General features: G+C 38.0%; 2 protein-coding genes across 4 annotated transcripts in view; both read right to left on the bottom strand.

Moving 5' to 3' along the window:
- Positions 1 to 9: 9 nt before the first annotated feature.
- Positions 10 to 4,989, bottom strand: mrps15 (mitochondrial ribosomal protein S15). Its single transcript, XM_077576619.1, has 8 exons — positions 4,743 to 4,989; positions 3,907 to 3,975; positions 3,751 to 3,826; positions 2,815 to 2,863; positions 2,658 to 2,742; positions 2,519 to 2,577; positions 2,070 to 2,261; positions 10 to 738 (listed from the first exon to the last, which is right to left on the bottom strand). Exons 1-8 carry the CDS (start codon positions 4,861 to 4,863, stop codon positions 646 to 648), a joined length of 744 nt encoding a protein of 247 aa, XP_077432745.1. The 5' UTR covers positions 4,864 to 4,989; the 3' UTR covers positions 10 to 645.
- A 290-nt stretch (positions 4,990 to 5,279) lies between these two features.
- csf3r (colony stimulating factor 3 receptor) overlaps positions 5,280 to 19,222 on the bottom strand; it is a 100,525-nt gene continuing 86,582 nt past the window's right edge. For all 3 annotated transcript variants that reach the window (XM_077574857.1, XM_077574858.1, XM_077574859.1), the window contains 16 exons: positions 15,981 to 16,042; positions 15,711 to 15,782; positions 13,894 to 14,184; positions 13,218 to 13,350; positions 12,972 to 13,138; positions 12,396 to 12,556; positions 11,627 to 11,774; positions 9,897 to 9,979; positions 9,604 to 9,811; positions 9,347 to 9,535; positions 8,934 to 9,035; positions 7,640 to 7,786; positions 7,419 to 7,559; positions 6,574 to 6,670; positions 6,403 to 6,481; positions 5,280 to 6,269 (listed from right to left, as the gene is read on the bottom strand). In XM_077574857.1, coding sequence (XP_077430983.1) covers positions 5,823 to 6,269; positions 6,403 to 6,481; positions 6,574 to 6,670; positions 7,419 to 7,559; positions 7,640 to 7,786; positions 8,934 to 9,035; positions 9,347 to 9,535; positions 9,604 to 9,811; positions 9,897 to 9,979; positions 11,627 to 11,774; positions 12,396 to 12,556; positions 12,972 to 13,138; positions 13,218 to 13,350; positions 13,894 to 14,184; positions 15,711 to 15,771 — 2,454 coding nt within the window. In that variant the 5' untranslated portion in view covers positions 15,772 to 15,782; positions 15,981 to 16,042 and the 3' untranslated portion in view covers positions 5,280 to 5,822. The remainder of the gene's footprint in view (positions 6,270 to 6,402; positions 6,482 to 6,573; positions 6,671 to 7,418; positions 7,560 to 7,639; positions 7,787 to 8,933; positions 9,036 to 9,346; positions 9,536 to 9,603; positions 9,812 to 9,896; positions 9,980 to 11,626; positions 11,775 to 12,395; positions 12,557 to 12,971; positions 13,139 to 13,217; positions 13,351 to 13,893; positions 14,185 to 15,710; positions 15,783 to 15,980; positions 16,043 to 19,222) is intronic.

The raw sequence follows: 19,222 nt of genomic DNA, 5'->3' as shown, positions 1-19,222 counted from the left end.
CGGACGAACTTCAATGCATGTAGTTATGTTTATTGCTCAAACACAACCTGTGCTACCTTTAACATAACCATCAAAATGAATAGTGCGATTACATGAATACATGATTAATGCAATCATTTTTTGTGATTAATTCATTAGTTAACGCTTTAACTTTGTCAGCACTAATAATTTACAACAAAAAAGTGAAATTTTCAGTGATCCGGGCTTTGGCAATGCGCAAAGTTTGAATTGGGACAACAGTATTTTTTTTTCCTCTTTCTGAAAAAGCTCATATGGGACTGAGGCAATAATTATGCTAATAGGCAACAAGTCAGCACTCAAATATTTGATCCTGATCACTCATTTTATTATCTTGTCAAGTATCGGTATAGAAAACGGATGGACATTGTGTACGGATGTTTCCAGACCTCATTATTCTCCCACACAGATCCTGCACAATCATCACATCAGAGCTGTGGCCGTGGATTCGGCATTCACTTGCCTGCGGCTTTCACAGAGCAACCAGCAAAGGTGCAATATGACGGAAAGGAAATGGCGTGGGCTGCGAAGAACAGACAACGTAATGTCGTTCGGCCACTCGGCGACACGCAAGGAAAAAAATGCCGCCTTTGACCGGCAGCGCAAAAAGGGGCCGAGTGATGGCATCTACGGACTCGCAGTTTGCGTCTTAGCCGCTTCTGTGCTTTGCTTCAGTTTCAGCTTCTCAGCTTTCTTCTTCTTCTGTACCTCCTCAAAGACCTGCGGGGGCGACCAGAGGCAGAAGAAACGAATTGAAACAGAAAGCAGGCCATTGCGGTGGCATGTGTCAAGCTGCTCTCGTGCCAACGCAATCGTTGCTGCAAACGCCGTGCTTTTGTCGTACGTTTCTTCCTCTTTATGAACTCTGAATCCCATCAGAGGCCACAAGTAAGGAAACAATGGAAGCATACTTGACTTACTAAGTCAAATGTCAAAACAGGATGGACAAGAATGTGCTCAGCTTTGGTTCCTGTATGCTAATTAAAACAAGGCGTTCATTTGTAATGCATATATAACTCAATTGTATATATTACTGTTATATGGAGTGGACTCCCGCATACTCGTGAGTGAGCACCTGCAGATTAATCAGTATGCAGATTTGTTTCCAACATTTTTAAATATTTTTGTATTTTTTTTTTTTTGGAGGGGCTCAACACTCGTTTTCTTTGGGTGGAAAACGATAATTGAAGGTTTATTTCAGTCCTTTCAAAAATGTTGTGGGGGTTTAATTTTATTCCCCCAAAACGCATGTTTGATGGGTCACAATTTTTATTTTTTGTCCCTATTCCCCTTTAATAGCAGGGGCCTGGGGTGGGCGGAGCCTAAAATTAATGTTTGAAGAAAAAAAACCCAACTGGAATTATTATAAATAATATTTATTTTAGTTGTAAATTACTTTAAGATGTATTTTTATATATATATATATATATATATATAATTTGATTTCATTATTTTATTTGCATACTATACTAAATTATTAGTCAACAGTACATCTGCAAACAAAATACTCCAAAATGCCAACATTAACTTAAATTCAATAATTATTACAAATGATTTTTATGTTGAAAATAAATAATATGCGTGGCTAGCTATAATTATTATTAACAAAAAAAAAAATCATTATTTGTTATTAATACAACTAATTAATTATTGTATATTTTTCAACATTAAAATAATTTCCATTGGACAAATTATGTAAAACCACAAAATATAAAACTGTAATTTCAGCATTTTTTAAAATTGTATTTTTCAGAGAGAAAAATTTAAAATAATGTATTGTAATTCTGAAATAAACAAACTATATATTATCATCTATAAAATTTTATGAAATATTTGTGTATGTTAACAAAAAAAGAAAATGAACAAATAAAGAGAATATTAAGAATTATATATAAAAAAAAAACAATCAAAGATAACATTCATTTATAACTGACGATTGTTTTGCCACATTTTGATGAAAAGATGGCATCCATGACTTTTGACTTGACGACAACCAACAGGGGGCGACTTCAGTTTACGCTGTCTGACCTATGGTGACTTGTGTTTGCTACCTTGATGCAGAGGGCCTTCTTGGCCAGCCAGCGTCGCGTGACCCTCCTGTAGTACTCTGGCGGGAAGGTGTAAGTGATGCCCAGGTGCTGGCACACACTTTCAAAGGCGTCGTAGCGCTCCAGCCGCAGCTTCTTCAGCCATTTTTTCCTCTTGTCGATAGCCATCAGCATGCGTCTCTTGTTGGCCTTGTCCTGTAAGACGCAAATGAGGGCACGCTTGGATGAAAAAAACAACAACAAACGTGAATGCAGAGGGAACGACAGCCAGATCGTGTTGAAAAAGTGGAAACTTTCTGACCACGACCATATTGTGTGCGGCGCGATTGACGCAGGATATCCTGTAGTACGTGTTTGAGTGTGCGTGTGTGTGACGCTACAGGAAGGAAACGCATTGACACTTTAAAGTTCTGATGAACCTCATTACCACATCATGAACTCTCTCGGCTCACCTTGTGATGCTTGTGCAAGTGCTCCTGAAAGTTGCGGATCCTCGCCGTCAAAATGGCCACTGTGACACACAAACCGGAAAAAGTCCACAAAAAAATCACGTGAGCGTGTGTTTGTGTGTGGCAGTGAAGACAAACTCACCTTTAACCTCCATGGAGTCGCGGTCGCTCTCATCCCGCTGCACCTTGGCAATCAGCTGCTCCTTTTTCAGCGCCAGTTTTTCACTCTGAGGACACACACACACACACAATCAGTCAATGATACGATGTAACCATTACGAGCCATTTATATAACTTACATGACTCGCCAACTCCAGCGAAAGAAGTCTCTTGACAACATCGTCTGTCCTGTATTGAGAAAAACACACACTGGTGTGACAGCAGAAGGCAAAGTAGCTATTGGAACAATAAATCACATTTTTATCTAGTTTTGTCAAATGTTTTTGACTTTGATACTATACCTGCTTAAAATACTTCAATACCGGTATTGAAACGACAAAAATTTTAAATATCCGCAAAAGCAGCAAAATTATTTTTATTTTGTATTAATTCAAAATATTCAGTATGTATACATGTTAATTTATTTAAATACTGTATATATTTATGTATATACTCCTCCCATGACTCAATGTAATGTTGCTTGAGTGTGCGTGCATGTCTGGGAACAAAATAAATCACACTCGACTTATTTTTTAAGGGAAGTGGCAAAAAACGTGTCAGAACCTGTCGCTCTGTCAGTCATCTGGGCTTTTTCTATGCATAACTGTGATTTTCTACTGTGTGCCTGTTCATTGAACGCACCTTGAGTCCACTGCAGGGCCAGGAGTTGTGGGAGTGCTTTTTTTTTTTCTGCTTCGCCGCGAAAAAAACATTTGCTCTTGTTACAAAACGTCATGTCAGTTGGCTTGCTGTGGCTGTCGGCCATGCAAAAAAAAAAGTCCCATAGACGCTTTGCGCGTTGTACTTCTCAACGAGGAGTGGACGTGGCATGCCGCTTAAGGCCTTTTCCACATATCGGTAGACAGGCGGCCATGTGTGTATGTGTACCCGCCTTTAAAATAGAGTTGGTGGGCTGTCTCGTATTATTATTTTTTTAAGTACCGGTGCTAATTTTTTTTTATACCGAGGCGTCTTTTGACGCCCAAAAATCTAGGTATGGTACTGGTACCGATATCCCGTGCAACACAATTTTTGTTGTACAAACCAATTCATAGAGTGTTGTGTGTAGTGTTTACGTTTGAGCAAGTGGTACGGCGGTGTAGTCTAGTTTCAGCATGGTCGGAGGGAGGTCGCTGAGTTGGCTCTCAGGACCTGAAAGGCAGAAGAAACAAAACGGCAACGGATTCAAAGAGTCTTTTATTCAGAGCCATATGTCATTTTCAATGACATACCTGCAACCTTTTTCCTTGCAGTGCGGGCATAATGTCGGACTGGCGCTGGAAGTGCAAAGCTTCCTGACGCTGAAGAGAGACAAGAAACATTCATTACTACAGTTATATTTAAAGGGGTGAGTAAATGTTCCTGTTCTGAACTCCTGCTGCCATTGTAGTGTTGTGTTGAGAAGGACAATGTTTTTCTTTCATTTAAAATATTTAGAAAAATATGCTACAGAGCCATTTTAGAGAAGGAAATGTTTAATATTTTAGGAAACAGGCAAATGATGAAAGAGTAGAAAATATACCAGTAAGTATAAAAATAGAAAGACAATAATACAATACGTTTTGCATTTTATGAAGCCTTAAACAATCTGGAAAAATATGATTAATATAAAATAAACATTCCAGATAACGCATTTAATTTTTTTATTGAAGAAAATATATATTAGTTTCATTTTCATGAAAATACACGACTGTTTCCTTACAAGGGTCTTAATTAACACATCATTATCTGTTTTTATAATATACTAATGATATATTTCAGCACCCCCGCGACCATTGTGAGGAGTAAGCGGTTAACAAAATGGATGTACGGAGATTTTACACTTTGAAATGCGTATTTCAACATTAATTTCAGGATTTTATTTCAGATTCAGTCTACCCGTGCCAGCTAGTATCGTGCACGCATGCGCAGTTCGTCGCAACAAGCGCCCTGTCATTTAGCTATGAGCTAACGATGCTACTTGTTAATGTATAAACCTTACAATTGGAGACGTTTCGTTGACTTTAGTCGCACACAATATATACGTCCGCCTTCCATTTTTGTTACTGCCTGTGTGTTGCGTTCTTACCGCCGCTGAATCGGGTTCCCGACAGCAACGCCGAGCAGCACGTCCGTGGAATGGCGGCGCTTTCCCGCAAAGCTCCCACCGAAGACTTTAGAACGGCCCTTAGAGCTATATTTGAAAACATGACTTTCGTTTTAATTCACGAACTCGGTAACAAACGCGCCCAAAGCGAAGGAGAAAAACAACCCTCGACCGCTAGACGTGAGGCGCCATATTGTTTAGACGTAACCAATCGTCTTTCCTCGATCGAGGCATGCTAAACGAACGCAGAGCACATCGATTGGGCTGGGGAGGAAAAAACTACCCCAAAGGAGCATAACTTAAAACAGAAAAACTAAATAAAATTAATTAATCGTGATAAAAATCAACCGAATATGTATTCATTCGTATGTTTTTTTTTTTTTTTTTTTTAAATTCATGTTTACATACATTTTTATACATATTTTTGAAAATGTAATTGCACTTATGGTTAAACATGGATTGACAGTATAATGACATTTTTAGTACGGATACAAATGTGACAAATTTAATAAAAAAGAGACTTTATTACCTTAAAAAGTAAGATAAAACATGTACATCAATGTAATCATAAAGTTTTTCCCCCTTTCCATTGATAGGCTAGATTAAAGTAGCATCAATGTTGCTGTACCTTTAAAAGGTTATATTTGAACACATGCAGATAAAACATACATACTGGGAAAAACAACAACATTACAGTTGAGTTGTGAAAGTCGTCTTGTGTGGTTATTACATTTCTGTACTCTGTCTGTCTGTCTGCATTATACTGCCCCCTGGTGGCCTATTAACTAGTGGGAGGGAGCATCTCTACTTATGCCCACTTCAATGCCCGAAAATGTCAAAACGATCGCAGCAAAATTTAGTATTACATTGCTGTTAAGCCTTTTTCTCTCCAGAGAAGAGCAAAAGTGTTATTGTTAAAAAAAAAAATCACAGAAAAAAATCACAGAAATGTGTTTTGGGGGGAGTTTGTCGTGTTTTGATTTCTGACTGTGATCACATTATGAATTAAACTTGTAAGCCAAGGCACGGCTGCATTTCACATCACTGTACAAACATTTGAAATCACTGAGTGTCATTCATGGCTAACGCCCTGAGAAAAGGAAAGTCCTCCCACTGGATGGTGGCCGCGTTGGCCTCCTCTTCGGGCCCGCACGGTCCAAAAAAGCACTGCGCGTTTTCGGATGCGTCCACGTTCTGGTAACACTTGGGACTCTGAAACTCCTCCGACTCCAGGAGGGGCTGCGTGGACTCGGAGCGCAGGTACTCGTGAGGGTGCGGGGCGGGGAAGATGACGGTGGAGTACGGCACCGAGTCGCTGTTGGACGAGGAGAAGCCGGGGATGAAAGGGGAACCGCAGATGGACTCTCCCAGGTCGCTGGTGTCCTCCGCATTGTTCAACCAAGCTTTGACATCTTCTTTCTTGTTGGGTTTCTGGGGAATCTCAAAGAAGCTCAGGTGGGACAAATATATCGGATTTGGCTCCTCAAAGTCCCACGAAGCTCGGAAGTCCTGCAAAAAAAAAAAAGTGGACGTTAAGTCAACGTAGCAAGGTTGGACGTTGATAGTGGACTGCGGAGAGGAGTGAGCATTTATTTGTTATAGATGTTAGCTACACGGCTAACAGACAATGCCGACGTGTCACCTGCGTGGATTCGGAGGTCCAGCTTTTGATGCTGCTGTTTGCAGGATCTGGAACATCGGGCCAAAAACGCACTTTCAGCCTGGGGAAAATATGACCATACAGAATGAATTACATGGATAGAGCAGCATAGCATAGCATAGCATAGCATAGAATAGCTTCTATCGTACTTACCGATTATGTTTGGAGGAACAAGTCTTGAACATAAAAATGATCAAAAAACACAAACAAGTACAAGTGGCCACCACAATTATCATGGAAGTGACAGGATCTGAGATGAAAAAAAAAAAAAAAAAACAGTACATGAAAATTGCTTGTTTTACACTCACACATACGACCACAGGATGGCAAAAGCTACAATTACAACTCATGTGATGTAAACAAACCCAGTTGAGAAAACAGAGTAAAATAGCTTGAATACAATCTTTTAGCCTTCTTCTCTATCGCTGTAGTTTGAAAGAGTTAAGCGTCAGTTGAAAAGAAGTTGTGACGTTCAAATTAAAATTTCAACGTGTGAGTTGGTTAAAAAAAATAGATGACTGTTCCGTTAGCTAGCATTCCCATTCTGTGTTAGTGTTAGCATTAAGCTAGCAGACTAAAGGCTACAATATGAGTTTGTTTTTAATACCTAAAGTGTAAATTTCGCACTTTTATGTATAGTTTCACAGTAAACTTTCAACCAGGAATGGTTTTAAACAGCTTGAAGTCTCTTTTTGAAGAGCAATTTACCAAGTGCTAGTAATTGCTAATATAGTCTGGGAAGTGCCAGTCTTGCGATCTTTGTACAAAATACAAATATTATCAACTTCCACCCAATTTCCTTCAGTTGCCATCTGGATTCATTGTGAATTTTTCCAAATTAAACTAAAAAGAAAAGGAAAAAAAAACATTTTGAGGTATATCTGGCAGCACAAACCCAAACACAAGTTTTTGCCTGTTTTCAGTCGAATAACCCGAAAGTACCTTGCTGCTTATCAACGTTGATTAAAACGTATCTAAACCAGTAGAAACGAACAAACCCCTTTCTTTGATGTCAAAATGAACCATGGATCCGTTCCGACTTCCGCCGCACGTGCTAACCATCAACACAGCATCGTAAACAGACAAGGAGTTGAGGCCCGTCAGGACCACTTTACGCTCTTCCAGATCTCCCGTTGCCACTGAAATGACAGTAATGCATCCGTACATGACATTTGAATAAGCGACACAAAATATCGGTTTTAAATAAAAATTTGCCTACCGTGTACTCTTTTTGTCTCGTCCCAGTAAAACAATTTGTAGCTTTGAATGATCCCGTTCCGCTTGGCCAAAGGTATTTCATCCCAGGTGAGTTCCACATGGTACTGCCAATTTTTTTTTATTCTAATGTCTGGAACCTCATCTGGAGCTTAAAAAAAGATAGTTATAGTCGTTCAAATATAGTTCTTTTTGTAACGGCAGGAAAATGATTTATTCTCGCTAAATCAGCAATATACATGACCATTATAAGGAAAATCTTATTGGCTTTGAAAGTATAATGTGTGTGACCAAAAATTAAACAAAGCCAATTAAATAGATAGCGCTAATATATTAATATATATTTCAGTTTTTTTTTCTTAAAAATTTGTTTCATTAAAATGTAAAATATCATACCATAATGTAAAATAATGTATTAAAATGTGGGAAAAGTAAGTGTTAAACTATTCATGAGTTATCAAATGTTAATTATGATTTTTTTTTTAACAGGTGACATAAATTGTGAAATAAGATCTAAAATAATTACGTCAAACCTATTCATTATTTATTGACTGACCAATTACCTTTATTTTATTTGTGCTGAAATGAACAAAGCAATTAAATATAGAATTTGGACAATGAATAATTTCAATTGGAAATATTTTTTTTCTAAATGTGATAATTTATGAAAATGTAAAATACCACGTTCACGTATCGATTAACCGGGAAAAAAAATTGCCAAAGATAATGAGGAATAATTAATTGAGCAATTAAATGAATTGGCCATTTGTATGGTCAAAATAAACATGAAACCAATTAAATTTATAATTTGAATAATAACTAATTGAAGCATGAAATCACATTTCAAAATGTGAAAAACGTCTGGTTCATATTTAATCAATATATTAATTAATTAAATTGTGAAATAGAATCTGAAACAGCTAAATTGAACATGTTTATTAATTCAGTATGTAATTAATTCGTGACCAATTAATTCCATGTGTTGTGATACAAAAATAAACTAAAATAAGTAACGGTAAAATAATATTACATGTATTAGATTTTCCATGAAAAAATGGAAAAAGTACAATTATTGCACGTTTTAGTTATCCCTTTCCTCGACTGCATATTCATTTAACTTTGAGATGCACTAAAAACTGAAGCGTCTCGGCCAACAGTTTCTTTTCCAGCCACACGAGGGCACTGCTACATAACACAGCAGCTCCTTCACACATATTGCTCAATGTCTGCCTGTCCTGTCCTCCCCTTTTGTTCCACCTGAGCCGGGCGGCCTGCCTCAGCCAGCTTTAGTTACTCACCCTTTTGCAGCGAGTAGGCATTAACAGTCCGAGGCGGGCCGACGCCGTCTTTAAATCTGGGATAGACGGAGATCCTGTAGGGCTTGTACGGCTCAAAGCTGCCTGTGGATGAGAGCGAGTGTATCCGTAAGCTCCTAACAGGGCGTAAAAGGAAGGTCATGGGCAGAGTGAGAACCGATAATGAGGAACAGAACAACGGCGGGGACGCTTAAAGAAAAAGCAGATTACACCCACATACCAAAAAAATAAAAAATAAATAAAAAAATAAATAAATAAACAGAGTAATGATGATGTCAAATCGGTAAAATTACCGAATGAACAATACTGAGCTCTGCAGAAAAAAAAAAGAAAAAGCAGATTTATACCGGACATCTCGGGCACCAAATTGAACCTCATTTAATGTGGAAAGGTACCTGTAATGACAAGATTCGAAAGATTCCGTCTTGCAGTCTCAAAGCGAACAAGCGACAGGTCGTTTTTTAACAGAGGTCTCCATTCCACTATGTAATCAATGAGCGTAGGCGAAGTCATGTTTCCCCACCGGACCATCAGGGACCCGTTACCGGCAGAAGTGGCGCTCACATCCGATATCGCCTCGCCGGCTGCAGGTACAAGAATGGACATTGTGGTAAAGGAGTCATTTTCTGGAATCAGGTGTTTGCAATTGTACCTTTGGGATGAGAGATCCGGACCGGCGTCGGGTTGGACTTCCCAGCTGCATTCAGGGCGACCACGTACACTTTTTTGGCTTTCATGGGAACAAGGAAGGTGCAGTGATTCCCGGCCGTCACGCACAGCTTCGTCCTCTTACTCAACGTTTTTAGCGCAGACACCGCATAAGACACGTTCCGGCTGTTGGCTCGGAATCGTTCTGACGGCTGGAAGAAAAAAAAAAAAAAACTGTAAACAAAGCTACTGTACTCCAAACACGTAGCAGATTGTGTGCAGGCGATAAGTGTGTACCTTCCAAAACAAGAGCATTTTGAGTTGCTTGCGCATGAGATTCCCGGTAACTCTCATCCATGTGTCGAGGGTTCCAGTGGGAGCTGGAAAAAGTCATAAACAGGAAATATAATACTTCCAAAGTACTATTATTGTGAGGAAAATCTGAAAAAGACATGTCAGAACGAGACCACTGTCCCACCTCTGCCACTTAAAGTGGAAGTCAACCATAAACATTTCTTGACAATAATACGTTATATGTGACCTCACTAGTGTAAACATAACATTCTGATTAATATTACATTTGTGGAATTTGAGTTATGAAGCAAAATCCAGAAGTTTTTATCCATCTCAAGGGCGGCCATTTTGCCACTTGCCGTCGATTGAAGATGACATCACAGTTGCTCGGGCCTCAGGCAACAACCAATCACGGCTCACCTGTTTTCTGAAGCTGAGCTGTGATTGGTTGTTACCTGACACCTGAGCAACTGTGATGTCACCTTCAGTCGACAGCAAGTGGCAAAATGGCCGCCTTTCTGATATTGATAAAAGCAGCTGGATTTTGCATCTTAATTCATATTCCACTAACACAATATTAACTCATTTGCTCCCAAAAATATATAAAAAGATTCTATTTGAAATATTGCCATGGTACCAAAAAACGCATTTATACGTTTTTTGAGCTGTCAAATGATTAAATTTTTTAATCAGATTAATCACGTCTTAGAATTTTGATTAATCGCTTAACAAAAAAGGCTTTTTTATCAACATTCTTTCCCGCCAAATTTGAAGAGCACCAGGTTATGTGTTAATTCTTTTGACATTTAATGTTATGAGGACGTCTTCAACATTTTTTTGATCCACTGCTCATCCTCCTCTTTTTCTAATCAGTTAATTACTTTGCATAATTTAAAATGGAAAAAAAAATAACCCCAATATTTTGACATGAACAAATATTCTTTTATTTTATTTTTATTTTTTCCTTTTTTTTTTAAAAACAAACAAGCAAATAAATTAAAAAAATTTAATAAATGTTTTTTTTTTTTTTTAACAAATATTCTAAATGCTTTCCTTTAATGCATGTATTTATGTTTATTGCTCAAACACAACCTTAAACGTAGACATCCGCTGTCACGCTAATCTATGGTCAAAATTAATAGTCTGATTAATCTGCGTTAATTCATGTTTAATGCGATCATTTTTGTGATTAATTAATCAGTTAACGCTTTAACTTTAAACTTTTTATTTATTTATGCTAGAGCATACAGAAGGCTGTGATGCACCCTGTGACCTGAAGGGGTCACTTACAGCAATGGTAGTTATTACAAAAAATGGCCAGCAGGTGGCAGCAGCGTATAAGAGATGCAACAAGCTCTTTTCCACTGTGTTTGTAAATAACAATGAAATTTAGCTAAATTTTAATGCTAATTGATACACAAAGGAAACAGATACAAATATACTTTTTTTTTCCTGATGAAAAAAGAGACTCTAATCTTTCTTTTGGTTGATTCCAAGTTTTTATAGCAATAAAACACAATATTCTGTAGGCCTTGCAAAATCAGTCAAAATCCAGTAAAACAGTCGAGAGCAAAGGGGGTTGCTTCAGTGAAAATGGCTGGGAGTGAATGAGTAAAAAAAATAAAATAAAATAACATATTTAGACTTGTGGGGCTACACAGAACATATTATTGTCAAAAAACCAACAAACAAACTATCTCACAATCACTCTAATTGGTGAGTTCAAGGCCTACCGGTCTCTTTGGTGACTGCTGATTGGCTGCCGCTCCATTCACTCCAGGGGCTTTGCTGATATCGGACTCTGACCTGGGCGACGTACTGCGTCCCGTGCAGCAGACTACACCGGTGCACAGGCCTCGTGGGCTTGGCCTGGTCCAGGATCTGAAACGCCATCTGGGATTGAAACTACAGCCATACCTGGCCCGACCCATGACTTTCTCAAATTAGGAGTCGCCCATTGGTTGATTGAACTTTTGACTTAACAGGCGAGCTTCACCGTCGCTCAAGTGAAGTGGGAGGGGAAAGTGACAGCCACAGTTCTCAATGCGCTTTCAGCTGTTTTTCTTGAAACAGGTGAATAGCCAAAATGCGAAATGACACTGGAACCAGTGATTATTCCGTGCCTAATGTCCGACTTAAAACAAATCAGATGGAAACTGAAGCAAAATCCCTAACAGGAAATAATGTACTGTCAATTAGGGATGGGTGAGTACCGATACCAGGTAGCATGCAATGGACTACTTTATCATCCTAATGAGAAACTTTTGCGTCCTAATGAGAAGGTTTTCTTGTCCTCACGAGAAACGTATTTCATAATTCCCCACCGCCCAAATCCCTTTAGGAGCTCCGTAGTTTTACAATATAGTGCTATTTTCCTTTAAAAAGAAAAAAAAAGAAAAAAAGGTTTAATATAACTTGAAATCCATACTTGGAAAATTCAATCCTAAATAAAGATGTTCCGATAGAGTTCATTGCAATAGACGAGTCACATGGCGTACTTACTTGTTGCCCGTTCCACAAGCCGCTTGCCTCTGTCTTGAGTCGGACTTCAAGAATGACAAATTCTTTCATCCAGTTCTGGTTCTGGGAAAAATCCCAGTTTAGCCTGAGGCAGCCGAGACCCCACGCTAGTAGCTTCACGATCTTCGGCGGGTCAAACTTAGCTGGAATAAAAACAATAAATCCAGCAAGTTAATTACATCCACCAAGCACAAAAGCTGGTTTGTTTTGTCTTTTTTTTTTTGCCAGACAAAAGTCTACACACCCCTGTTCAAATGCATGGTTTATGCCAAAACTTTTCCCACCTTTAATGTAACCTATATCCTGCGCAACCTAATTAAAATAAAAGAGACGGGAAGTAAAAAAAACAACAACTGAGATGTGATTGCATAAGTGTGCACACCCTCATAACTTGGGATGTGGCTGTTTTCAGAACTAATCACATTCAAAATAATGTTACATGTGAGTCAGCTGTGGGCTACGAAGCTAATGATATGATTAAAATGCATATTCCAGTGAAGCAGATTCTATTATTCGATTCTCCACTTTGGACCCAACCACCTTCCCCACATCCACTACCTGAGCTGACAGGTTCCAAAGCAAGACGCACTGAGCTCGTCTCTCCGAGCGGGTTCACAGCCTTCACGTATATTTCCATTTCTGAGAAGAAGACAAAGCCGAAGCGAGGGATGGTATAGCTGCGGACCCCCGGCGGAACCTCGTATGTGTGGTTCGACTTTAAATCCCTGAAAAAATGTGACACTTTCAGAACCGTACAAAAAGTGACATTTACTCAGCTTTAGAGATCGACATTGAAATATTTACCGTATGTGCGTGTGGAGGGTATAATTTGTGGGTGGGTGGGAGTCCGGCAGGATCGCTTCCCACTTACAGGTCAGGCTTTCGTGGGTGGAGAGGTTGGCCTGACAGCTCAGGTTCTGTGGCACTGGAGGGGGATCTAACACAAAGGGAAACACATGCAACAAATATTACATACTGTGCATATCGCGTTCGTGGAAACTGTTGACAGTCTTCTGTTTTGATTTAGTTATAACTGTTTTCATTTCCTCAGTAGAGCTGGGTGAGTGTTTAAATGATGTTTGGGGGAGCTTCCTCTATTTCCACATCAAAGGGCCATCTGTCAATGTGTATTGAATGCTGTAAAAGTCTGTCTTGGCTGGGGTCTGTGGGCCTTGGGGGCAAAGGAGGCGTTGTAATACTTTTTCAAGATAGTATAAGAATGCTGTGAGTCTGCTGAAATAACACACTGAGCGAGGAGCAGCTGTGCTTTTGTAAACCCGCTTGTGTCCGGAATTTTCTGTAAAATAAATCCTTCGAAGGTCCTGTTCACCGATCTCCAGTCTGTATTCAGAAAATCAACATTCTCTCAACCCGAACAACACGAACACGCAGAAGACAAAGATAGTCTTCTAACAAAACACAAACATTTCCAAGAGGCTGATTGACTTACAACTATATTTATTATACAACATTTTCTTACATCCAGCTCGGATGACCACCCCTCCAATGACTTGACTCGGCGCGTCCCGGAGGCGGCAGGTGAGGATGGCCCGGCTGTGGTTGAAAGCGGGGATCAGCACTCGGTAGGCTCTGCTGCTCCCATTGGTCGTGCCGACGACGCCGGGAAGGACCCGATCGCCAAGTCGCCATTCGACTTCGTGTCCGGCGAGCGCGGGGCAGTCGTTGATGACGCAGGTGGCCGTGACGGGCGAGCCCATGGTCACCATCGAGCTGGACGCGTGGACAAAACTGCACGGCGTCCTGTCATCTTCTAATGATGGATATAAAAGAAGTATTGTCATTTGGGCTGCGATAATGCTGTTACAACGAGCCTCAATCACTATTTTCAAGTGACTAGTCATGGAGGTTTTCCAGTCAGATTTTAAGATACAGCATGTCAGCCCTTTTACAAGTTTTTAACTCATTCACTGCCATTGACGGCTATAGACGTCAAAAATTTATTTGAACAATTTCTATTAGTTTAAAAATTGTTCTACTTTTGGTAACAAGAGTATGGAAACCTAGAAAAAAAATATTGTACATTTAGAACAGATATAACATTTGATGGTGTGTTAACTAGAGAAGTCATACGAAAAAACTTTTTTTTTTAAAGAAAAAAAATATTTTTTTAATTTGTTTTATTTTTTTAAGGAAAAGATTATTAAAAATTAGGAGCGTCAGGCGATTACATTTTTTAATCGTAAGTAATTGCATGACTTCACTAGTTAACTCACGATTAATCACAAATTTTATCTGTTCTAAATGTACAATATTTTTTTTCCTAGGCTTTCATACTCTTGTTTACAAAAGTGGAAAAAAATGTTAAACTGGTAGAAATAGTTCAAATGAAATTTTGACGTTTATAGCCGTCAATGGCAGTGAATGAGTTAATGACACTAGAGACTGGGTATGCGTCTTGTGGGCATTAGTGGTTAAGATTGTTTGCAATTTATTTGGTTTCTCTCAGTTCCACTCTACCTCACTGTCTGTGGTGTTCCACAGGGTTCAATTTTGGACCCCCAGTTGTTTCCTTTGTATTTGCTGCCCCTGGGTTCCATCTTAAGAAAGCATGGCATTTCCTTCCATTGCTATGTGGATGACAGTCAGATCTATGTCACATTTTTTTGTCCTTTTGGTTGTAATGTTGTGACTTTTGCAGAAAAATATTATTTAGAAAATAAGACTTGCGAGTACAAGAAATACAATTTAAAACTCATACTAGGCATTTTTTCCCCTAAAAATAAATAAATAAAAAATAATAGCTTTTTTCAACAAAAAAAAGTGACAAATGTTGTAATGCGGTATTACAGATCTTTACACATTTTTCTAGCAAAAACACAAATGTGTTTCTAATTTATTTATTTACAACAAATACAATATCACAAAGCTGTGATTTTTGGGGGGAGGAAACAGAACATCACTTTGCTTATATTATTACCTGTCTCGTAAAAAATATGCCAATTTTGCATTATTACACACACTTTATTCTCATAATGCTGACTTTAATCTTGTAAAAGAACTTGTTTTTTTTTAAAATTAAAACTTCTCTGGACAAAGTTATTATTATTCTCATTGTATATTTTTGTCTTTCCTATCCTGTGTGGCCCAAACACTCCTTTATACTTTTCTACAGCATCGTGTATGATAAAATATATATTTTTGCAGCTAATTAATAAAATCCCGTGACACCTCCCAAAGTTTTTGACAGCTTTGTAACACCAACGCCACGACGAGGGGAATCATCGTCTCGGTTTCACAATTTTCCATTGTCACGTCCCCCCCGATGGCAACACTTACTGATTTCCGCCCCGCTTACTGCCGCCAGCACGACAAGTACCGACATCCACACGGCCGCCATGACGGCAAAACCTGTCAAGAAGCCGAAAAACAATCACTAGATGTCGCATTGCCGAGACGTGTTGTTTTTTTGGAGTTAAGTTATGAAGGATATGGATGAAGGATAAAAAAAATAAAAAAGCAGATGAGAGTGATTCTTCTAAATTGCACCTGTAATGTCATGTTGCTGCTGCTTATTCGATTGAAAAACAAAAGCTTTGAACTACTCACCATTCCACACTCATGAAACCGCCACTGAAGTCTGGATTTTTCTGGTTTGCACTGGATTGAAGCTAAAAAGGAAATACACACAATGTAATTAATTAGTAGCAAAGTAAATGAAATGTTTCTTCTAAACAAAAATACTCAAGTAAAATATATTGTTGCTGCTATGTGATAAACACATATCCATTTTTTTAAATTTATTTTTATTTTTTTTTGTTGACATTTTTGGGATGAAACTGAATGCAGACATCACAAAAACGCAAAAATAAAAAATTGAAGAAGAAAAAAGTTTTTCACATAGCAGCAACGATATGCTATATTAAAACTACTCTGTCAAGTAGATTAGCAAAAGTATGTAAACACTGTATACTTAAATCTTTTCTTTTAGCAGAAGAATACAAGATCCACCATGGCAAAAACTGAAGAGGGTTTTCTGCTCAGATTTAGTCATAACTGTTTTAATTTCCTTATTTCTTCAGTAGAGCTTTGTTCTGCGGATGTATCTTTGTGAGTGTTATCGCAATTTCTGCCAGGTGCAGTCATGACTGAAAAACCTCCTCTATTCCTCAAATGGGCTTTTGTTTTGTGAATAGTGTCCTTGAATGTATCTCTGTACATCCGGTGAACTGTTTACTGGAAACTGTGATGGTAGCGCCCTTCAAGATAGTATAAGAATATTGTAAATCCTCTGTAATCTTCGCACTTGTGAGAGGCTACAGCCATTGTCTGGAACTCACTTGTGCCCGGAATATTCTGTAGAAATAAAAGCTTAGAAGGAACTGAAAGAAAACGAACACGCGGAGGAAAAGATCTCCTCCACAACAAAACAAGTTCAAAGGGTAACATTCTGAACAGTCTGAATTATTATGCCAGAAAATTAATGTCAAAAACGTGGCCAGAGAGTAGACAGACATGCGACTGGCAGTTACACTTCCTGTCCCTTACCGAACGTGTTCCCCGTAAGAACCAAAATGCCAAACACAAATACGTACATGTTGTCATGTACAATGAATTTCCTCATACACACAAACACACATGCACACACACTTGGAAGACAGAGTGAAGAAACTTCCCTTGGTTTTGTCTTTCAAAAACAATGGTGAGAAATCGAATTGACGACAACATTACCAGAAAGTCACACTTTAAGTTCCCACACTGCACGGTTCAAGTGACCCAAGTACACTGTTTTGATTTTTCGCCACATTTAAAGTCCCTGGGAAGTGAAAATAAATGTCCTTTAAATTTGAAATACCACAGTTGACTGTTGCTAGTGATCCTATGAAGTTTGAATGCTTGAAAAAAAAAGAGTTACAAAGTATATAAAATGATTCTTCAACTTTGCTGTTTTTTTGTGGGCGTGTCCGCTGAATGCGCTGAAACCACGCCCCACTCAAGTGGCAATCAAATGGCATGACTCCGATCTGCAAAGTGAATTTCGTCTAGCGACTTTATGACGAGACATCCACGTTTGAACTGTTAAAACAGAAAAATGCGGTAGCTGTCAAATCAGGTTAAAAAATAAATAAGTACCCCCCCTCCCACACACACACGCACACCCACATTAGTGTTTTAAAGGAAATTATACCATGACTTTTTTTGGGGGCAAATAATCTCAACATATTACCTTTTTATTGCCAAAATATATATATATTTTTTATAATTTTATTGTTAAATTGAGATTCTAATTGAGATAATTTTTGTGTGCTTTTCAGCCAACTTAACCCTAAGCACAAGATGGCGGAAAAGCGTAGCGCTTTTGTCCCGTCTACATGTAACCCCTCCTCAACTCACTTCAACTTAGTTCCTTGGCACCAAGATGCCAAAGCAATCCTTTTTTTTTTGATAGCCTCATTAAATCGTAGTCGCAAATCGCAAATGCAGCCTGTGAAGACGAATGAAGTCATTTGTTTGCTTCTTTCTTCTTTGTTGGAAATGTGAGAACGATTTTCATTTCTTATCAGCAGCTCACATAAAGACCTCCAAATCCCTTTGGCCTTTTCCATTTGAGAATGCCTGATTAGTCCCAGCAGGTGGTTTGCCGGATGCTCTAAAAAGTCTATTTGGAAATTTGATAACGACGGACACTTATTAGGTTTCATTTACACATGGCATACAATGATGCTCTGTCTAATTACGCATGGGTGTAGTTTTCTTTTTCTTGGTATTTCCCTAGACGAGCGTAGGTATAAGTGCGCCATTATGGGATGGAACGCAGTCAACTACAAGCCAACTGAAGTGGCTCCACTTATTCCATTCAACTTTATGACATGTAGATGCATGAGATGGATATGCGCAAAGTATATTTAAAAAGGAACTGCACGAAGATCTCCGCTTGATGATGATGTCATGTTGGCCGCTGTGGTTGTGCACCTGATCGTTTGTCTTGGCTAAGAAAAAACAACAACAAAAAAAACTCAAATATCATAATACTACATTTTTTCTAGAATAATACAACTTTATTGTAATATTGAGACTTTTTTAAAATGAAAATAATTACTTAAAAAAATATATTTTAGCATTCTCATAGTTCAGTGACTTTTCTTTTCTTTTCTTTAAAAATAAAATAAAATATGACTTTAACCCTGTAATATGACTTTCAAGCTTGAAAAAAAAACTTTCTCGTTACTCATGTTAAAAAAATATATATATTTCATGATTTTTTTTCATGAAAAAATATGGCATCAGTATTGTAATTTACATTTTTTTCTTTAAAAGCACAATTTGATACAGCTTTATTCTCATATTCTGTCAAGAAAAGATAAACCTCACAATATTGTATATTATTTTCTTTTACAAAAATATGACATATCTTGTTATATTAGGATTTTTATTTTATATTAGGATTTGTGTAAAATCTCCTTAAATTACATATGTTTTCTAGAAAACTTGATTCCTGTTATTTTAAGACCTTAAAAAATTACTTTATGAGGGAAAAAAGCGAGTTTAATCTTGGAACATTATATTTCTTATTTTATAAAATACCTTAATCAAGTGAGTTTTCCCCCCTAATCCAATCTCAAGGTGTGACATACAGTATTTCTTAAAAAAAAAAAAAAAATAAATAAAAAGCTTATGACTCCAATTTTGTAATATTACTCTTATACATGGAAAAACACAACTTCAATCTCACAATAATCTGTCGAAAAAAAAGAAATAAAAAAAAAGGTCATAAATCCACATTACTTACTGGTAAGTGGTTTATTTTGTCGCATATTTTTTTTCTTTCCACATCTTTTTCAAGCAAGGCA

The sequence above is a fragment of the Vanacampus margaritifer genome, chromosome 9 (genome assembly GCF_051991255.1).
Source record: "Vanacampus margaritifer isolate UIUO_Vmar chromosome 9, RoL_Vmar_1.0, whole genome shotgun sequence".
Lineage (NCBI taxonomy): Eukaryota > Metazoa > Chordata > Actinopteri > Syngnathiformes > Syngnathidae > Vanacampus > Vanacampus margaritifer.
Note: the sequence above shows the minus strand (reverse complement) of the source record. Positions and strands in the feature narration are given on the sequence as shown.